The 16,998-nt window shown below is 40.7% G+C and overlaps 2 protein-coding genes across 3 annotated transcripts in view; both read left to right on the top strand.

Annotated features, from left to right (window-relative positions):
- The first annotated feature begins 2,754 nt into the window (after positions 1 to 2,754).
- Positions 2,755 to 11,359, top strand: LOC135111585 (uncharacterized). 2 transcript variants are annotated; one of them, XM_064025035.1, is made up of 4 exons: positions 2,755 to 2,870; positions 3,474 to 3,548; positions 5,297 to 5,358; positions 6,116 to 11,359. In XM_064025035.1, the coding sequence occupies exons 3-4, from the start codon at positions 5,344 to 5,346 to the stop codon at positions 11,000 to 11,002; spliced, it is 4,902 nt and encodes a 1,633-aa protein (XP_063881105.1). In that variant the 5' UTR covers positions 2,755 to 2,870; positions 3,474 to 3,548; positions 5,297 to 5,343; the 3' UTR covers positions 11,003 to 11,359. The 2 variants fall into 2 exon arrangements, with proteins under 2 accessions (XP_063881105.1, XP_063881104.1); XM_064025034.1 differs by lacking the exon at positions 2,755 to 2,870 and having other exon boundaries at positions 3,155 to 3,548.
- A 5,241-nt stretch (positions 11,360 to 16,600) lies between these two features.
- LOC135111581 (28S rRNA (cytosine-C(5))-methyltransferase-like) overlaps positions 16,601 to 16,998 on the top strand; it is a 45,941-nt gene continuing 45,543 nt past the window's right edge. Inside the window, exon 1 of the mRNA XM_064025031.1 lies at positions 16,601 to 16,768. The gene's annotated coding sequence lies outside the window, so the exon portion shown is untranslated. The remainder of the gene's footprint in view (positions 16,769 to 16,998) is intronic.

The following is a 16,998-nucleotide window of genomic DNA, read 5'->3' as shown; positions in this document are numbered from 1 at the left end:
CCAAATATTATGCAAAACTGCCACTTTCCAAATACAGCAGAATTTAGGTTTTATATATATATATATATATATATATATATATATATATATATATATATATATATATATATATATATATATATATATATATATATATATATATATATATATATATATATATATATATATATCCGAATGTTTCTTTGAATTTCTTCCGATGTCCTTTGTGATTGGGAGGTGGATTACAGCTTCCACCCTCATCTGGGATTGACAACTTTGGTTTTCTCCCTCTTTTTCTTGGTTTTCCTTCTGAGTGTGGTGGTTGTGGTGGTGGTGGTGGTGGAGGAGGTGGAGTGGTGGTGTTAGTGTCTGTGTAGGAAACATCTCCTGTGCTGGGTTTTAAAATTTGTTTGCGACGTTTCTTGCCTTGATTTTTACTAGATGATGCATCCCCACTAGATAATACTTTCAATACTTTCTTTTCTTTGGTTTTTGTACTATGTGGTATGCCAACATTGTTTTGAGAATCAGTAGTTATATATATATATATATATATATATATATATATATATATATATATATATATATATATATATATATATATATATATATATATATATATATATATATATATACTAATAATTTACTGAAAAATGCTACCATTCCATTCCTAATGTCCACAGCCATACTATCCCTGCTCTAATGTTAATGTTTTGTGCATTGGCAATATAAGTAATAATCTAATCCTTCACTATGAATTTTAAACTACTATTGCCATAACATGCATTCAAATTTCAAAACCCTTGTGGTGCATCCCTAACAAACATATGACAACAAGATAAGCAATATTCTAATGCAGTTCCCTTGTCTGGGGCTTTGGGTTGATGACCCTTCTGTCTAGAGTCTGTTGATACTGAGTGATGCTGTGCTGGATACTGGTGGCTGTGCACCCATTGTCCACTGTGTTACAGAGTTGGTAGTGTGTAAGGCACAAATAAAAATCTTATTTCCTCATCAAGTATCTGAAAAAATTACCTATTTATTTTTAAATGAGGGTGATAATCTCCAATACATAGATAGACATTCTAATTTACACAACTAATAGTAGAAAGAACAAATAGACTTGTATAATTCTTCTCTACATACTATCATATGAACCTATGCACGCCTAGCAAACACAATGGCTTTTGTTATTACCTGAGACTCTTCCATAATGCTTGCTGTGGGAACGCTTCAAGATCGGTGGCCACTGGTCAATCCTGAAATATTGGAAGTCATAAAATACAAGGTTCATTCTTCAAAAACAAGACTAAATTAAATAAAAAAATGTATCAACCAGTACAATAAAGCTAACTTGTGGCAGTCACTCACCTTACTGTAACCAATGATTCCACACGTAACAAAGCTCTAACACCAAGCCACAGTCATCACTGCCTCAGTAACAACACCATACACAAAGCTAAGGCCAAAGGCATCTAAAAATCACTAATATCTGTTATTGTCTTGCCACTAAAAACATTCATTAGGGTGCAACAAAAAGACCACAAGTCTCATGAGGGCAAGACATAATGAAAAGACAAGAAATCGTGGTGTGTTCTGTTGTCTTTTAAAATTATGCAGCTTTATACCTGAGCCTACAGCTGAAGCACACCTAAGCAAGTCTATTGTTGTCAGCATATGCAAATTAAGAGAGAGAGAGAGAGAGAGAGAGAGAGAGAGAGAGAGAGAGAGAGAGAGAGAGAGAGAGAGAGAGAGAGAGAGAGAGAGAGAGAGCCAACCCAAACCATGCTAGAGAAAGGGTCATCTTTATCTCCCATACATTTAAAATAAGTAACTAAATAGATAATCACTCAAATCCATGAGTTTTTATTAGTGTATCACAGTTTTGTTTTGAAATACCTTCTTCATTAGTTACCCAAAAAAATCTTCCCACTTCCATATCACTCTCCTATTCAAATTAGATGCGATTTAACTAGATGGGTAGATAGATAGATAGATAACACGATGGGTAGGTAGATGAGTAAATTGGTAGTTGGATGGGTGGATGAATAGCTAGGTAGATGAGTGAGTGGGTGAATTGGTGAGTGGATGCGTGGATGGATGGGTGAATGGAGGGTGTGAGTGATGGGGTGTGTGGATGAGGTGTGGATGGTAGGCTTGGTAAATGTGAGTCGATGGATGGATGGATGGAGAAGTGGTTGGGTGGATGAGTGTGCATGAGTGAGTAGGTTGGGGGAAGGTCAGTGGACAAAGGATGGATGAGTGGATGGATTAGTGCGTGGTTGTGTTTATGGATGGATAGGTCAAGGTATAGTGGATGGTAGGGTGGATGGCTTGGTGAGTGTGGGTGGGATGATGGATGGGTTGGTGAGCCTGTAGGTAGTGTGCTGTTGGTGGATGGGTGGGTGGGTTAGTGTGAGTCGGTGGATAGATGGATGCACATAAAATTATCGTAGTTTTGTATAAATTTAATTTGTAGCAAGAAATTCAATACAATAATTAAATAAATAAACATAATTGAATAACTACCATAAATTCAATTACAGAAAATAAAATAGTAATAATTACACCACCACCACCACCACCACCAACAACAACAACAACAACAACAACTACTACTACTACTACTACTACTACTACTACTACTACTGCTACTACTACTACTACTACTAAAAAAAAAACAGTAATAAAAAGTTTAATTTTAGCTGGAATTTTGTATGTGTTTTTTTTTTTTTTCTTTTATATCAGGGGTTACATCCGCGGGGGTTTTAACCGGGGCTCACATCCTTGTCTCTGTGACGGCATGACGAATATGAAACGTAGGCAGCGGTGTGGTGCTGAATCTACAGAATATCGTGGATATCATGCATCATTCGGACGTATACTAAACCGTAAAGTACTTTGCGGTCTTTCTTAATTTCCACATTGGTTTATCGCTCCTGCCCTGCTGTTTATATATATATTTTTTTTTTCCTCTCAGTTTTCATTATTTCTTCTTCCATGTCATTGTCTGAGATATATCCTTAGTTTTCTTGATTTCTGTTTTCATATAAGTACTTTAAGCCATTTTTTTTTTTACAGTATATCTTATCTCCCATGTATCACTTGAAACCTTATTTACATACAGCTCATTTCCTTTCTCATGCTATTATTCGAAGCCATTCCTGTCTGGCAACACTGTGAGGCAGCTGCCGGATCGATGGCCTTGACGCAGTTCGAGACGCGGATCGTCTTATTACATCACCTTCCTTTGCCACCATTCCTTTTCACCACATGTACATTACCTTATGACCAACGAAAAACCATCTGGGTTATTTAAGGGACATGTATATCTTACTTATATTGTATGTTTAGTGTGTGTTACATATGTTTGAGGTGAAAAATAGAGAGTGGCGAAGTCCGCGTCTCGGACTGCATAGTGTTTGTGAAGGCCTCGCGCGCTTAAACAAACGTGTGGAATCTTGGCTCTATTTGGTGATATTCCATGACCACAGGTGGCTCCCGGAAGGTGATACGCGCACTGAAATCCTGGACTACTGTGAGAGATGGCTAATAGTCCACCAGACCGGGTGAGTGGTGGAAACTAAACAGCATTTGGGGTTTGTCGGGGAGTTGTTTAGGGTCTGGGGTGGAGATGGAGGTGGAGGATGTGGATGGGTGGCTGTCTGGGTGTGGATATTTACCTCCCATACCTTCTTGTCATCAATAGGTGCCTCACGTGGTTTTCATGCATGGTTAGGTGGTTTTTGTAAGATGTGTGTTTGGTAATAAACATGATTGGTATTTGGACCTTCGTGTCTCTGATGTTTGGATGTTTACCTACTTTGTTTATTAGTTAGACGTGTATGGGATGCTATGGGAGTTTCTATGACATGACTTGTAGTTCTTGCTTATTGTCCCCGGCGTGTCATGCGTATATAGTTAAGACGTAGATACAATAAATGGGATTCATGGGGTATGGTAAGCTATTTAAAATGTATGGGATGTTGAGGGGCCTTTCTCTAGCATGTTTATGTTGTGCCTCAATGTTGCAGTGTCTTGAGACATCTTGTAATCTTGTTAATTGCGTTCATGTTTGTATTCCCCCTTCATATCTTCTTTACATTTCCTTCATTTTTTCCTCCTATCTTCCTTCCTTGTTAATTTAATTTCTTTTCTCATGTTCATCTTTTGGTGTTCCTTGGATGTCGTGCATTTGGTGAATACCTAGATAGATAAATGGGTTTTATGGTCATGTGATATTACTTATTTCAAATGTATGGGCTGCTGGGGCATTTTTTTTTTCTCTTATATTTCCCATGATTAAGTGATAATCTGTGATGTGTATGTGAATGTGAAGTACTTAGGTAACATAGATGGGTTCTTTGGTTATGGGATGCTGTGCCTTTAGTTCAGGTGTATCAGATATTGGAGTACTTCTTAATATTTCCTGTTATTCAGTGATTTGTTTTGTCATGCATATGGGAAATACTTGCATACCATATATGTGTTCTACTGATATAAATTGCTGTTTCACATATATATGCCAAAGATTTGAGCAGGATGTAGGATGTGGAGTTTGTGACACTTTTTCCAATTTGGTACCTATCTTTTAGTCATGATCTTTAGGGTTTTATCCATATGCTAATGTACCAGCTCAGCTAGTCTCACATTTGTGAGAGAAAAAAAGTACATAATTGAATCAGACAGCAAAATATGTAGCAAGCTAATAGCAAAACAATTGAGAAAACAACAATAAGTAAATAAATGAATTAATGAAGGAAAGTGAAAACAAACATCCAGACAGTTAACCAAACCAGAATTAGTGTTCTACTACCAAAGGTGGTGAGAAAATAAAGTTAATTATAGATTTCTTCCATTTAATAAGATGTAAAGGTAACAAAAATAAATAAATTCCCAACAGGAAGCCCTAATGCTTCATGTAACCAGACAAGGAGTGTTACTGCCCTGTTAACCCAGGTCTGGTTACTGACCAGGAGACGGGGCCTTAAGCTACTCTAGCTGGGGAAAAGGAGAACCCAGAAAACTTATCTTCTTACTTTGGGAGGGCGAGGGTGGTGGATGGCGAGAGACACTGGTGTCATTATTGCGTAGTTTCCAGATGTCATTCTGGGGAGGGGAATGACAGATGTTGCCTCAGCAGGTAGGTGTTAGATGACTGGACAGGGAGGGAGGTGGGGAAGGCAGGCTATTATATATAACGAAGAGTCCAGCATAGAGGAAATTAATTCCTGGACTGGAGATCATCTATAAGTATCTATAAGTAAGTAATAGGGGCCCCTCCTGATGAACCCTGTGGTTGCTTTCAATATTTCAGGATTGACCAGTGGCCACCGATCTTGAAGCGTTCCCACAGCAAGCATTATGGAAGAGTCTCAGGTAATAACAAAAGCCATTGTGTTTGCTATGCATTGTGTTCATATGATAGTATGTAGCGAAGAGTTATACAAGTCTATTTGTTCTTTCTACTATTAGTTGGGTAATTTAGAATGTCTATCTACATTGGAGATTATCACCCTGATTTATAAATAGATAGGTAATTTTTTTCAGATACTTGATTAGGAAATAAGATTTTTATTTGTGCCTTACACACTACCAACTCTGTAACACAGTGGACAATGGGTGCACAGCCACCAGTATCCAGCACAGCATCACTCAGTATCAACAGACTCTAAACAGAAGGGTCATCAACCCAAAGCCCCAGACAAGGGAACTGCATTAGAATATTGCTTATCTTGTTGTCATATGTTTGTTAGGGATGCACCACAAGGGTTTTGAAATTTGAATGCATGTTATGGCAATAGTAGTTTAAAATTCATAGTGAAGGATTAGATTATTACTTATATTGCCAATGCACAAAACATTAACATTAGAGCAGGGATAGTATGGCTGTGGACATTAGGAATGGAATGGTAGCATTTTTCAGTAAATTATTAGTAAGCAAAGATATGTAGATCTCCTGGTTGCTAGTTTTGAAAAATATTTCATGGGTACTTTTAAAACTATCATTGATATGTCATCATAGTTCTAAACAACCTGGGAAATGTATAGCAAATTAATAAGAAGGCATGTAGTTATATATATTTTTTGGTACAGCACTTGTGGATATGAATATAACTTTGATTGGATTTTACAGGTGGTGGAGAGCAGCAGTGGGTCACCAGCCATCAGTGTGGTTGTCACAACAATCCCCACCACCACTTCCCAGACTGTTGATCCCACCAACTCTGAGGCAGCACGACACCGCCTCTCCAAGATTAAGCTTGTTGGTGTTGGTGGACTGGAGAGACAAAATTACTGCTGTGGCCACTGGTTCCCTTCTTCCAAGAGTTACCACCAACACTTAGCAGAGAAAGCTCTCACAGATGCCAGCCATGAAGCAAAGCTGCTGGACCTGGGCATGGTGCGCTGTGCTCAGTGCTCTGTGTGGGTTCACACCGAGAACATCATTGCCCATCTTGCAAAGGGTCACAGTAACAACAAAGAGCCCAAGACACCAAAAATGGTGCCAATGGGCACCATTACTGAAGTGCCAAGGGTCACTGGAGATTCGATGTTGAGCGGGACAAACATCGTGATCAAAGTGACTGGACAAAGCACCCCAAAGTCATTCAGCAGCAATATCTCCAAGAGCAGTGGTAATTCACTCTCTAAGTCTGGCACTGTCAAACTTGTCACCACCTCCAATAGCACACTGTATCAGAAGGTGCAGAACATAAAGCATTCAGACAGTAATGGAACAGACAAAGTCATCGTCCGCAAGTCTGTCACCAATGCAGTGCCGATGGTTAACGTTGGTCCACGGTTGGTGATGAAGTCACTTGGGCAAGCAGGAGTTGGACACTTGAGCAGAGGTCACAAAGTGGTCCAGCAAGTTGCCCAGCCTGGCCTGAATTCAGTCACAGGTGTAAATGGTGTTACCTTAGCCACAACTTTTAAGACAGCCAAACAAAATCAGTCTGGTGCACAAGGACTGACTAGTAAGAGTCCCCTCAAGACAATGGTTCCTCAAACTAACTTCCAAAACATTGCTGGAAGAAGCTTAAAATTAGTGAAAAGAATAACCAACGAAGCTCCTAAAAGTAAATCTGTGAAGTATATAACTTCTGATTCTCAAAACAATGTTGACATACCACATAGTACAAAAACCAAAGAAAAGAAAGTATTGAAAGTATTATCTAGTGGAGATGCATCATCTAGTAAAAATCAAGGCAAGAAACGTCGCAAACAAATTTTAAAACCCAGCACAGGAGATGTTTCCTACACAGACACTAACACCACCACTCCACCTCCTCCACCACCACCACCAACACAACCACCACACTCAGAAGGAAAACCAAAAAAAAGAGGGAGAAAACCAAAGTTGTCAGTCCCAGATGAGGGTGGAAGCTGTAATCCACCTCCCAATCACAAAGGACACCGGAAGAAATTCAAAGAAACATTTGGCTTTGATTCTTCTACTCCAAAAGTGGCAAAGAGGCCAGGCAAAGGGATTCGTGGAGGGTGGAAGAAGAAGAAGCGTGGACCAGGGAGACCAAGGAAGAACCAGTTGAGTGACACGCCTGACACCTCTGAAGTGGACTCGCTCTTTGATGAAGTGGACCGAGAAGATCTGGAGAATGAGCCGGTGGTAGTGGCAAAGAAAGAGGAAGAGAATATTCCAACAGTTGAACTTGACCTCTTCACTCTTCCCTCCACCAATGAGCAGGTGTCTGTTCTCCTCACTGAGCCACAAAACCCAAACTTCAAGGTGTACGCCAGTATGGATGCCATCTTTGTGGGAGACTCGGCTCTGGGAGATGTGACGAACCAGATTGGCTATGTGACGGATGCCAATAATGTGGTGTATGTGAACCCCAGCCACTTCCTCTTCCCCAATGTGGAGGACCTGGAGAACTTTGTGCCAAGTCCCATCCTGACCATGAAGGGGAACAAGGTTGGTCTCACGCCTGTCCGCAAGCCGTGGAGCCTCACCAGCAACAAGGCCTACACTCCCATTGTCCTCAAGCAGGTTGGTGTCACTGCCTCCAGAGATACTAATACCAGTGATGCCAGTCTAGAGAAAAATCTTGAAGAGAAAGAATCTCCAATTTCTCATGTTGCCCCTAAGTCCAGAGTGGAGGAGCACGTGCTAAAAGTGAAGACCACTCAGTCGGGCAATAAGGTGTTAGTGAAGCAGGAGAGGAAGACTACCAAGAAAGTGCATAAGCTGGCAGAAACAAGCAGCCAACAAGTTGAAGTCCCAGAGGTGAAGGAGCCTCAGATCGCCATGGAAATGATTTCTCCGTATACCAAAGCAAGCAAAAAGACGAGTCACAAGAAAAAGAAGAGACGGAAGAGTGGCACTAAAGGGGACATTGAGGAGGAAACTGAAAATAACTCCTCTGATTTTGATGGAGGTAGTTTGCTAAATGAAAAACAGCCTGAGATTAAGCAACCCAAAGACAGCACTGCAGCCACTATTCAGCAAATTTTGGACTTGAAGAATAAAGAACGCATGGCAGCAAAGAAGTCCTTGATCCAGAAATGTGTGGTGAAGTTAGAAGAGTTAAAATATCCCTTGAAATTAGAGAAGCCAACCACTGTGTCATCTACTGAACTTCCAAGTAATGGTGAAACAGTGAAAGCTTCAGAGGACAGTACTGCAGAATTCATTGACACTTTGTTAACTAACTCAACTGTTGAAGAGAGTTTGTTAAATAGTGCAACTGCTGAAGACAGTGTGTTCACTGATGCATCTGCTGGTGAGAGTCTGTTGACTAATATGACTGGAGACGATAGTGTGTTTGCCAATACCACTGTTGAAGAGAGTCTGTTAACTAGTACCAGTACTGAGGAGAATGTGTTCCCTAATGTGACTGCTGAGGACAGTCTGCTAAATAGTACCACTGCAGACAATAGTGTATTTACTAATGTGACTACTGAGGAGAGTCACCTACAAGAAGAGATTCCAATTAATTCCCCAGTGTTTATGCCAAGTGATGCAGAGGCTATCAGTGTGAGTATACCTGAGGAAAACTCAATGTCAAATGTGGAAGAACAAAATACAGAAGAACAAGATGTATTAGCTGAAGGGACCTTGGCTGGTGCAATAGAAAATGCATTACCAGAACCTTTGGCTGGTGTAGTAGAAAGTGCATTACCAGAACCTTTGGCTGATGTAGTAGAAAATGCATTACCAGAACCTTTGGCTGATGTAGTAGAAAATGCATTACCAGAACCTGAAATTCCAGAAACCTCTGACACTAATGCTCCAGTAAGTGAAGTTAGTAAAGCAGTGAGTAGAACAATAGGGGGAGGTCTTCCAAGGAGAATGAGGAGGAGAAGGTTGAGGACTAAGTCTGCAAACATAGTGAGTTCAAAGACAGAGACCATACAGGAATTCGGAGGTGGTGTTGGTGGTGGTGATGTTAGCAGTCGTGTGTGTAGTAGAAGAAGAGTTAGGCATGCAAGTGAGAATTCAGTTTTGCCCAACAAGGCTGAAGTAAGTGAACAGAGAAGAGTGCCAGTTAATAACCAAAGTGATAAGAGTGAAAGTGGACACTCACCAAAAAGAAAACTTGAGAAAGTAAGAATTAAAGTGGATACAGAAAGTCCCAAAGACGAAAAAGTGTCAGAACAGTTAACATGCCCACAGACAGCTCAAAGTGGTTTAGATCTTTCCTTGAACTTAAGCCAGGAAAAGGTACTGAGTGATAGCAATGAGAACAGACTAAGCTTATCACCACCTGGTGGAGAAAGGAAGCGAGTCAAAAAACACAAGACCAAACATGAAGATAAAGAGACTTCAAAAATGGAATCACCAAGTGGTGAAGTGTGGAAACCCCTTGACCAAAGTGGTAGCGTTTGTAGTGAGCAATCCTCCACGGAATCAGACCGTGAAGAAAAGCCGATAAGGTCAGTTAGGGAGAGGAGGCCAAGTTTCAAGCTCCTGGAGAGTCTATCTGTTGCTAGTCAGAGTCCCAAAAGATCACCACAGATTAAAGTGGAAGAGCAACTCCATAGTCCAACTGAATCTGTTCCCGATAACCTTGGAAGTAGACAGGCTGCTGAGAACACTGCTCTTTCTCCTTCTCATGTACCTGATTCGTCTCCGTCACGCGAGTGGCTGGGGCGAGGTGCCAAGTTGAAGGCGCAAGTTCTCATACAGGATCAGCAGGCTGGTGTGATGGATTCTCATATATTCCCACCCACTGACAGCCCTCATCAGACATCTAGTAAAAACAATAGCACAGACTGTACAAGCCCCAGGCTGGAGGTGCTGTCACCCTCAAGAATATCATCTCTCATGCCACCTTCAAAAACTCCATCACCTACCAGCAGTTCCAAGACCCAGAAGCCACTCATTGCTGTGCAGAACAGGGAGTGGCAGGCACGAGGGGCAAAACTCAAGGCTCAGGTGATGATTAGTGATCCAGAGAGCAGCTTAGTTCCTTACACCAGTGCTGAAGAACTCACTAAATCTATAACTTCACCTCCCAACAAAAAACTGAAACTGGACCTCTCACCAGCAAATACGAAGGATATTCGCTCCTTCTTCAAGTCTGGGAAGTCTGCGGTGTCTCAGGAGAACACATCAGTATTGTCACCAGGTAGCCCTGTGTCTCCTCGTTCACCCCAGACCACCAGGACGCCCAAGAGGCATGCCAAGAATGCAAGTGACATTAGAAAATACTTTAATGTCACCTCCCCCACAATCCCAGCTAAGAAAATAAAGGAAGAGAATGTAAGATCATCACCAAAGAAGTTGGCATCCCCAACAAGTGTACCTTCAGAAAATACACTTGCAGGTTCCAATTACGAAGACGTGAAGCCATCTGTTGAGGCTTTCCCTATTTCTGAATATACCTTTGAGGGCTTCAAGAGATTAACCAGACAATCAGGGCTGCGTTCCAAGGCACTCCTGAGGCTGGTTTCCTTGTTCAACACAAAGAGGTGGCACCGTCTGGACAAGTTCACATTCCCTGTGGATCAGCTCTGTGATTGGAACGATGAACTTCTTAGTAATTATGACTTTGACTAATGAAAACAGGGACTGGCAGTGTATGCTCAGAGGTTCTTTTATACTTTCTGTATGAGATTTTTGGCATTGGTTTGTACTCAAATGCCTTGGGGCCATGGCCAAAGTAGGTGTTCTTTTATTTTTTTTATTTTCTTGTTATCGGGGTGGGGTTTAGGTGGCCTTTACATTATAGAAGTTATTCCACAACATTTCATGTCCCTGTTTGCACACATACTACATATATATACTTTAGACCCTTGCCAAATGTGAATTGTTCTCACATGAAATCCGTGATAGTATGAATGGAAAAACTATCCAGAAATTTGCTCAACAAGGCATGGTTTTGTGCCAGTAGATATATATATAGTATATATATATATATATATATATATATATATATATATATATATATATATATATATATATATATATATATATATATATACACACACACACACACACACACACACACACACACACACACACACACACACACACACACACACACACACACACACACACACATGAAGCCAAGGTTGTTAGCTTTCTGCCTCTACTAGGCAAACAACTCAGCATCCTGTATCTATTCTTGCTGGGTGCACTGAGGCTTCACAGTAAAGGAAGACTAGCCAAAATTGTTCTTAAGATTAAAATTTTGGATCCTCTTGGGTGTTACAGTGTGTTAGTAGTACATCACCGCACTGTTCAGTTCCATTGGGCCAACATGTGTATATGTGCATAACTTAACTTTAGTGAGAAGGAAATTGTGCACTGCAGGCATGGGAGCTTTACTGTTGTGTTTGGTGAGGGTCAGCATTATGTATGTATGTATGTATGTATCTCTCTCTCTCTCTCTCTCTCTCTCTCTCTCTCTCTCTCTCTCTCTCTCTCTCTCTCTCTCTCTCTCTCTCTCTCTCTCTCTCTCTCTCTCTCTCTCTCTCTCTCTCTCTCTCTCTCTCTCTCTCTCTTTCTGTACCCCACCTCGTCATAAACCAACATGTTTTTTGTTATGTGCTGTTCTTATGTTCTTCCTCCTCCTCCTTCTCCTCCTCCTCGTCCTCCTCCTTCTCATCATCATCATCATCATCATCATCATCAGTTATGCATTTCTTCATGCTGCCTGCTGTAAGATAGGTTCCTCTCCCTCAGCCACGCACTGGGCTGCAGGGACTCGTTTCTGATAACACCAGACAATTTGTATACATAAATATTATTTATATTCATAATTTGTGAAACAACGGTGTCTACTTTGAATCTTATTGTTGAGTCCGTGATACAATTTGCTTTTTTTTTTTTCCCCCAAGAAATTATGCACAAACCTGAATTTCATCAGAATATGTATTATTATGTTACGTATTTATACCTATGTAATTATTTAAGCAATCCCAGTATGTACCAGTATGAAGGATCCTGTGTATTAAGCCAACTCAGTCATATTCATCAAAATTAGAATATAGATTACATAGCATTAAAAAAGAAGGAAATTCAAAATACATCTTTTCATGTATTTTGCAGTACAGTACAATACTTAAATTGGTTAAGATGAGTAATAGTTACCCTTCCTGTCATGGAGATTGGTCCTGACAATAGCTACATAATGCACTCTGGATGTGAGCTACAATACAGAGTCTGCCTGAGTGTTGTTTCATGATAACTACCATACCCATGTCAAAGGCATCATTGTATTCACTGTTTTGAAGATCTGATGGTGTATTCTTGCTCATAGATCTATTTATTATATCAATCAGACTCCTACTAGAATGCATATACATTTATATATACGTCTTATATATAAACTGGAATGCTTCACCAGTCCAGAGGGGAAGGATAGATGCAGCTTATATTTTTGTGTAGCTTTTACGTCTCATTTTAGGTCAGGATGGGATGTGGTGGTGTTTAGGTAAATGCTAGTTCTTGTCTGTCACAGATTCCAAATATTTTTGTACAGTGCCCCCACTCTCAATATATGTACAGGCCATTACTCTATTGTTGTCATGAGCTTCCAAATAAACATGAAACAAATTGTCCCTCGTACCAAGTTCCCTGTCATGCTATCTTCTAGTTTCTGTATCCTCTAGTGACCTGTTCCAAGGAGAAGAGATTGCTGCTGTTCATTTCTCTGCATAAGTTGGTTCTCTCTCTCTCTCTCTCTCTCTCTCTCTCTCTCTCTCTCTCTCTCTCTCTCTCTCTCTCTCTCTCTCTCTCTCTCTCCATATCTGTGCTCCATAACTGTTACAAAATCTTAGCCCAGTTCCTAGCATTACAGTATTGGTAAATGGCCTAGCCTTCATATCATTTATAGTGGATACTGAAAAATGTTTTCTGCTACTTGGACATCAAACATTCCATAAAATCCTTATCATTTATTTGATTTAATTATTTGTTTGTATTTATGTATTTTATATTGACATTATGCTTTATTCCTTGAGATTATAGCCATACATTATCAACAGTCTGTGAAACTTCCAGTAGAATTATCATTTGCAGCAGCTGAGCTACATAAAGGTAACAATGATAATGCTGCCAATCCGTACTAGAAAATTAATCTAAACCACATGTGTATCTTTCCTGACTGTGATAGGCAATGCTGACTTATCTGTGTGACTGCTTTCTTGCCTCACATCTCGAACACTATTGAAAATAAGTTATAGATACACAGGTTTGTAATTTTGTCTGTTCAAAACGCCAGTGCCAAGGTGATAGTGGAAAGAGATGGATGGTTGTCAGGGATCTCTTAACCTTGAGCACTGCAGTTTGTGGCATGATTCACCTCTTCATAAATGACCCATCCTTGTGAGGGAATTACCATTATTTATATTGAAAGTTTTGTGTATGAGGTAAGCTAGACTAACTTTGGTAAATAAACTCAATCAATCAGTCGACAGTAAATAATGGTAGATGTGGAAGTGGTTGGAAGATGAAGAGACAAGACAAAAGAGGATTTGAGAAAGGGTTAACTAGAGAGGAGGCCGAAGACAAGACCTTATGAAAAGAAAAAAAAAAAGTTAGTGAACTCTATGAACTTGGAGGAGACTGCAGAGGAAAATTAGGAATAATAAGGCAGTTTAGATTTCGCGCCAAACGATGTCACGGCGCGGTGCATTGTAGGTTGGCGGGCAAATTAGTGTTGTGGTGAGTGCCGAACGGGAGTGAGTGTTGCGAAGGGAGTGGGATTTTTATTATTTTTTTTAATGTAGGAAGGACACTGGCCAAGGGCAACAAAAATCCAATTAAGGAATATGCCCACTGAAATGCCAGTCCCATAAAAGGGTCAAAGCAGTGGTCAAAAATTGATGAATAAGTGTCTTGAAACCTCCCTCTTGAAGGAATTCAAGTCATAGGAAGGTGGAAATACAGAAGCAGGCAGGGAGTTCCAGAGTTTACGAGAGAAAGGGATGAATGATTGAGAATACTGATTAACTCTTGCGTTAGAGAGGTGAACAGAATAGGGGTGAGAGAAAGAAGAAAGTCTTGTGCAGCGAGGCCGCAGAAGGAGGGGAGGCATGCAGTTAGCAAGATCAGAAGAGCAGTTAGCATGAAAATAGCGGTAAAAGACAGCTAGATATGCAACATTGCGGCGGTGAGAGAGAGGCTGAAGACAGTCAGTTAGAGGAGAGGAGTCGATGAGATGAAAAGCTTTTGATTCCACCCTGTCTAGAAGAGTAGTATGAGTGGAACCCCCCCAGACATGTGAAGCATACTTCATACATGGACGCCCTTGTACAGAGTTAGCAGCTGGGGAGGTGAAAAAAACTGGCGGAGACGTCTCAGAACACCTAACTTCATAGGAGCTGTTTTAGCTAGAGATGAGATGTGAAGTTTCCAGTTCAGATTATAAGTAAAGGACAGACCGAGGATGTTCAATGTAGAAGAGGGGGACAGTTGAGTGTCATTGAAGAAGAGGGGATAGTTGTCTGGAAGGTTGTGTCGAGTTGATAGATGGAGGGATTGAGTTTTTGAGGCATTGAACAATACCAAGTTTGCTCTGTCCCAATCAGAAATTTTAGAAAGATCAGAAGTCAAGCGTTCTGTGGCTTCCCTGCGTGATATGTTTACCTCCTGAAGGGTTGGACGTCTATGGAAAGACGTGGAAAAGTGCAGGGTGGTATCATCAGCATAGGAGTGGATAGGACAAGAAGTTTGGTTTAGAAGATCATTAATGAATAATAAGAAGAGAGTGGGTGACAGGACAGAACCCTGAGGAGCACTACTGTTAATAGATTTAGGAGAAGTACAGTGACCGTCTACCACAGCAGCAATATAACGGTCAGAAAGGAAACTTGAGATGAAGTTACAGAGAGAAGGATAGAAACCGTAGGAGGGTAGTTTGGAAATCAAAGCTTTGTGCCAGACTCTATCAAAAGCTTTTGATATGTCCAAGGCAACAGCAAAAATTTCACCAAAATCTCTAAAAGAGGATGACCAAAACTCAGTAAGGAAAGCCAGAAGATCACCAGTAGAGCGGCCTTGACGGAACCCATACTGGCGATCAGATAGAAGGTTGTGAAGTGATAGATGTTCAAGAATCTTCCTGTTGAGGATAGATTAAAAAACTTTAGATAGGCAGGAAATTAAAGCAATAGGACGGTAGTTTGAGGGATTAGAACGGTCATCCTTTTTAGGAACAGGTTGAATGTAGGCAAACTTCCAGCAAGAAGGAAAGGTAGATGTTGACAGACAGAGCTGAAAGAGTTTGATTTGGCAAGGTGCAAGCACGGAGGCATAGTTTCGGAGAACAATAGGAGGGACCCCATCAGGTCCACAAGCCTTCCGAGGGTTTAGGCCAGCGAGGGCATGGAAAACATCATTGCGAAGAATTTTAATAGGTGGCATGAAGTAGTCAGAGGGTGGAGGAGAGGGAGGAGCAAGCCCAGAATCGTTCAAGGTAGAGTTTTTAGCAAAGGTTTGAGCGAAGAGTTCAGCTTTAGAAATAGATATGATAGCAGTGGTGCCATCTAGTTGAAATAGAAGAGGGAAAGAAGAAGAAGCAAAGCTATTGGAGATATTTTTGGCTAGATGCCAGAAATCACGAGGGGAGTTAGATCTTGAAAGGTTTTGACATTTTCTGTTAATGAAGGAGTTTTTGGCTAGTTGGAGAACAGATTTGGCATGGTTCCGGGCAGAAATATAAAGTGCATGAGATTCTGGTGATGGAAGGCTTACAGTACCTTTTGTGGGCCACCTCTCTATCATGTATAGCACGAGAACAAGCTGTGTTAAACCAAGGTTTAGAGGGTTTAGGACGAGAAAAAGAGTGAGGAATGTACGCCTCCATGCCAGACGCTATCACCTCTGTTATGCGCTCAGCACACAAAGACGGGTCTCTGACACGGAAGCAGTAGTCATTCCAAGGAAAATCAGCAAAATACCTCCTCAGGTCCTTCCAACTAGCAGAGGCAAAACGCCTGAGGCACCTTCGCTTAGGGGATCCTGAGGAGGGATTGGAGCAATAGGACAAGTCTTGCCTAGTGTAGTGGTATTAATGATAATTATTGCTGATTCGTGTGTGGACAGCAATGTCATACAAGTATTGCATCAGTGGGTAAGGAAATTAGATAGACATAAATGCATTATTATGATTTTGCCTGTTTTAAAATGCCAAGGCGGGAAGATGACGGTGGAAGTAAGACAGATTACGGTTTATCATTTTGCTTGCCATGCTGTTTATAACATCAAGACGGGAAGGAAGATGGAAAATAACAGTGGAAAGAAATTAATGATTATCAGAAAGGTTAGAAAATCTTGAACATCGTACAGTTTGTGGAAAGCTTCAACACTTCATAACAGGTAAGAATGATCCTCCACCTGTAAACAGTAACATGTAAACGAATTCTGTGTTTATTATTTATTTTCTTAAGATCCATGAGGTTAACAAATTCCATAGTCAGACATGTTTTCATTCTATTGTTTGGGAAAGGTTAGTGTTGCGTGGCATTTAACCAGCTTTTATTTACCTGTTGATTTACCTTCACCTCTTATTCCCCTCCACTCTCGGTCCCCAAACAAGCTCTCAAAGG

This window comes from Scylla paramamosain, chromosome 22, assembly GCF_035594125.1.
Source record: "Scylla paramamosain isolate STU-SP2022 chromosome 22, ASM3559412v1, whole genome shotgun sequence".
In the NCBI taxonomy this organism is placed as follows: Eukaryota; Metazoa; Arthropoda; class Malacostraca; order Decapoda; family Portunidae; genus Scylla; species Scylla paramamosain.
Note: the sequence above shows the minus strand (reverse complement) of the source record. Positions and strands in the feature narration are given on the sequence as shown.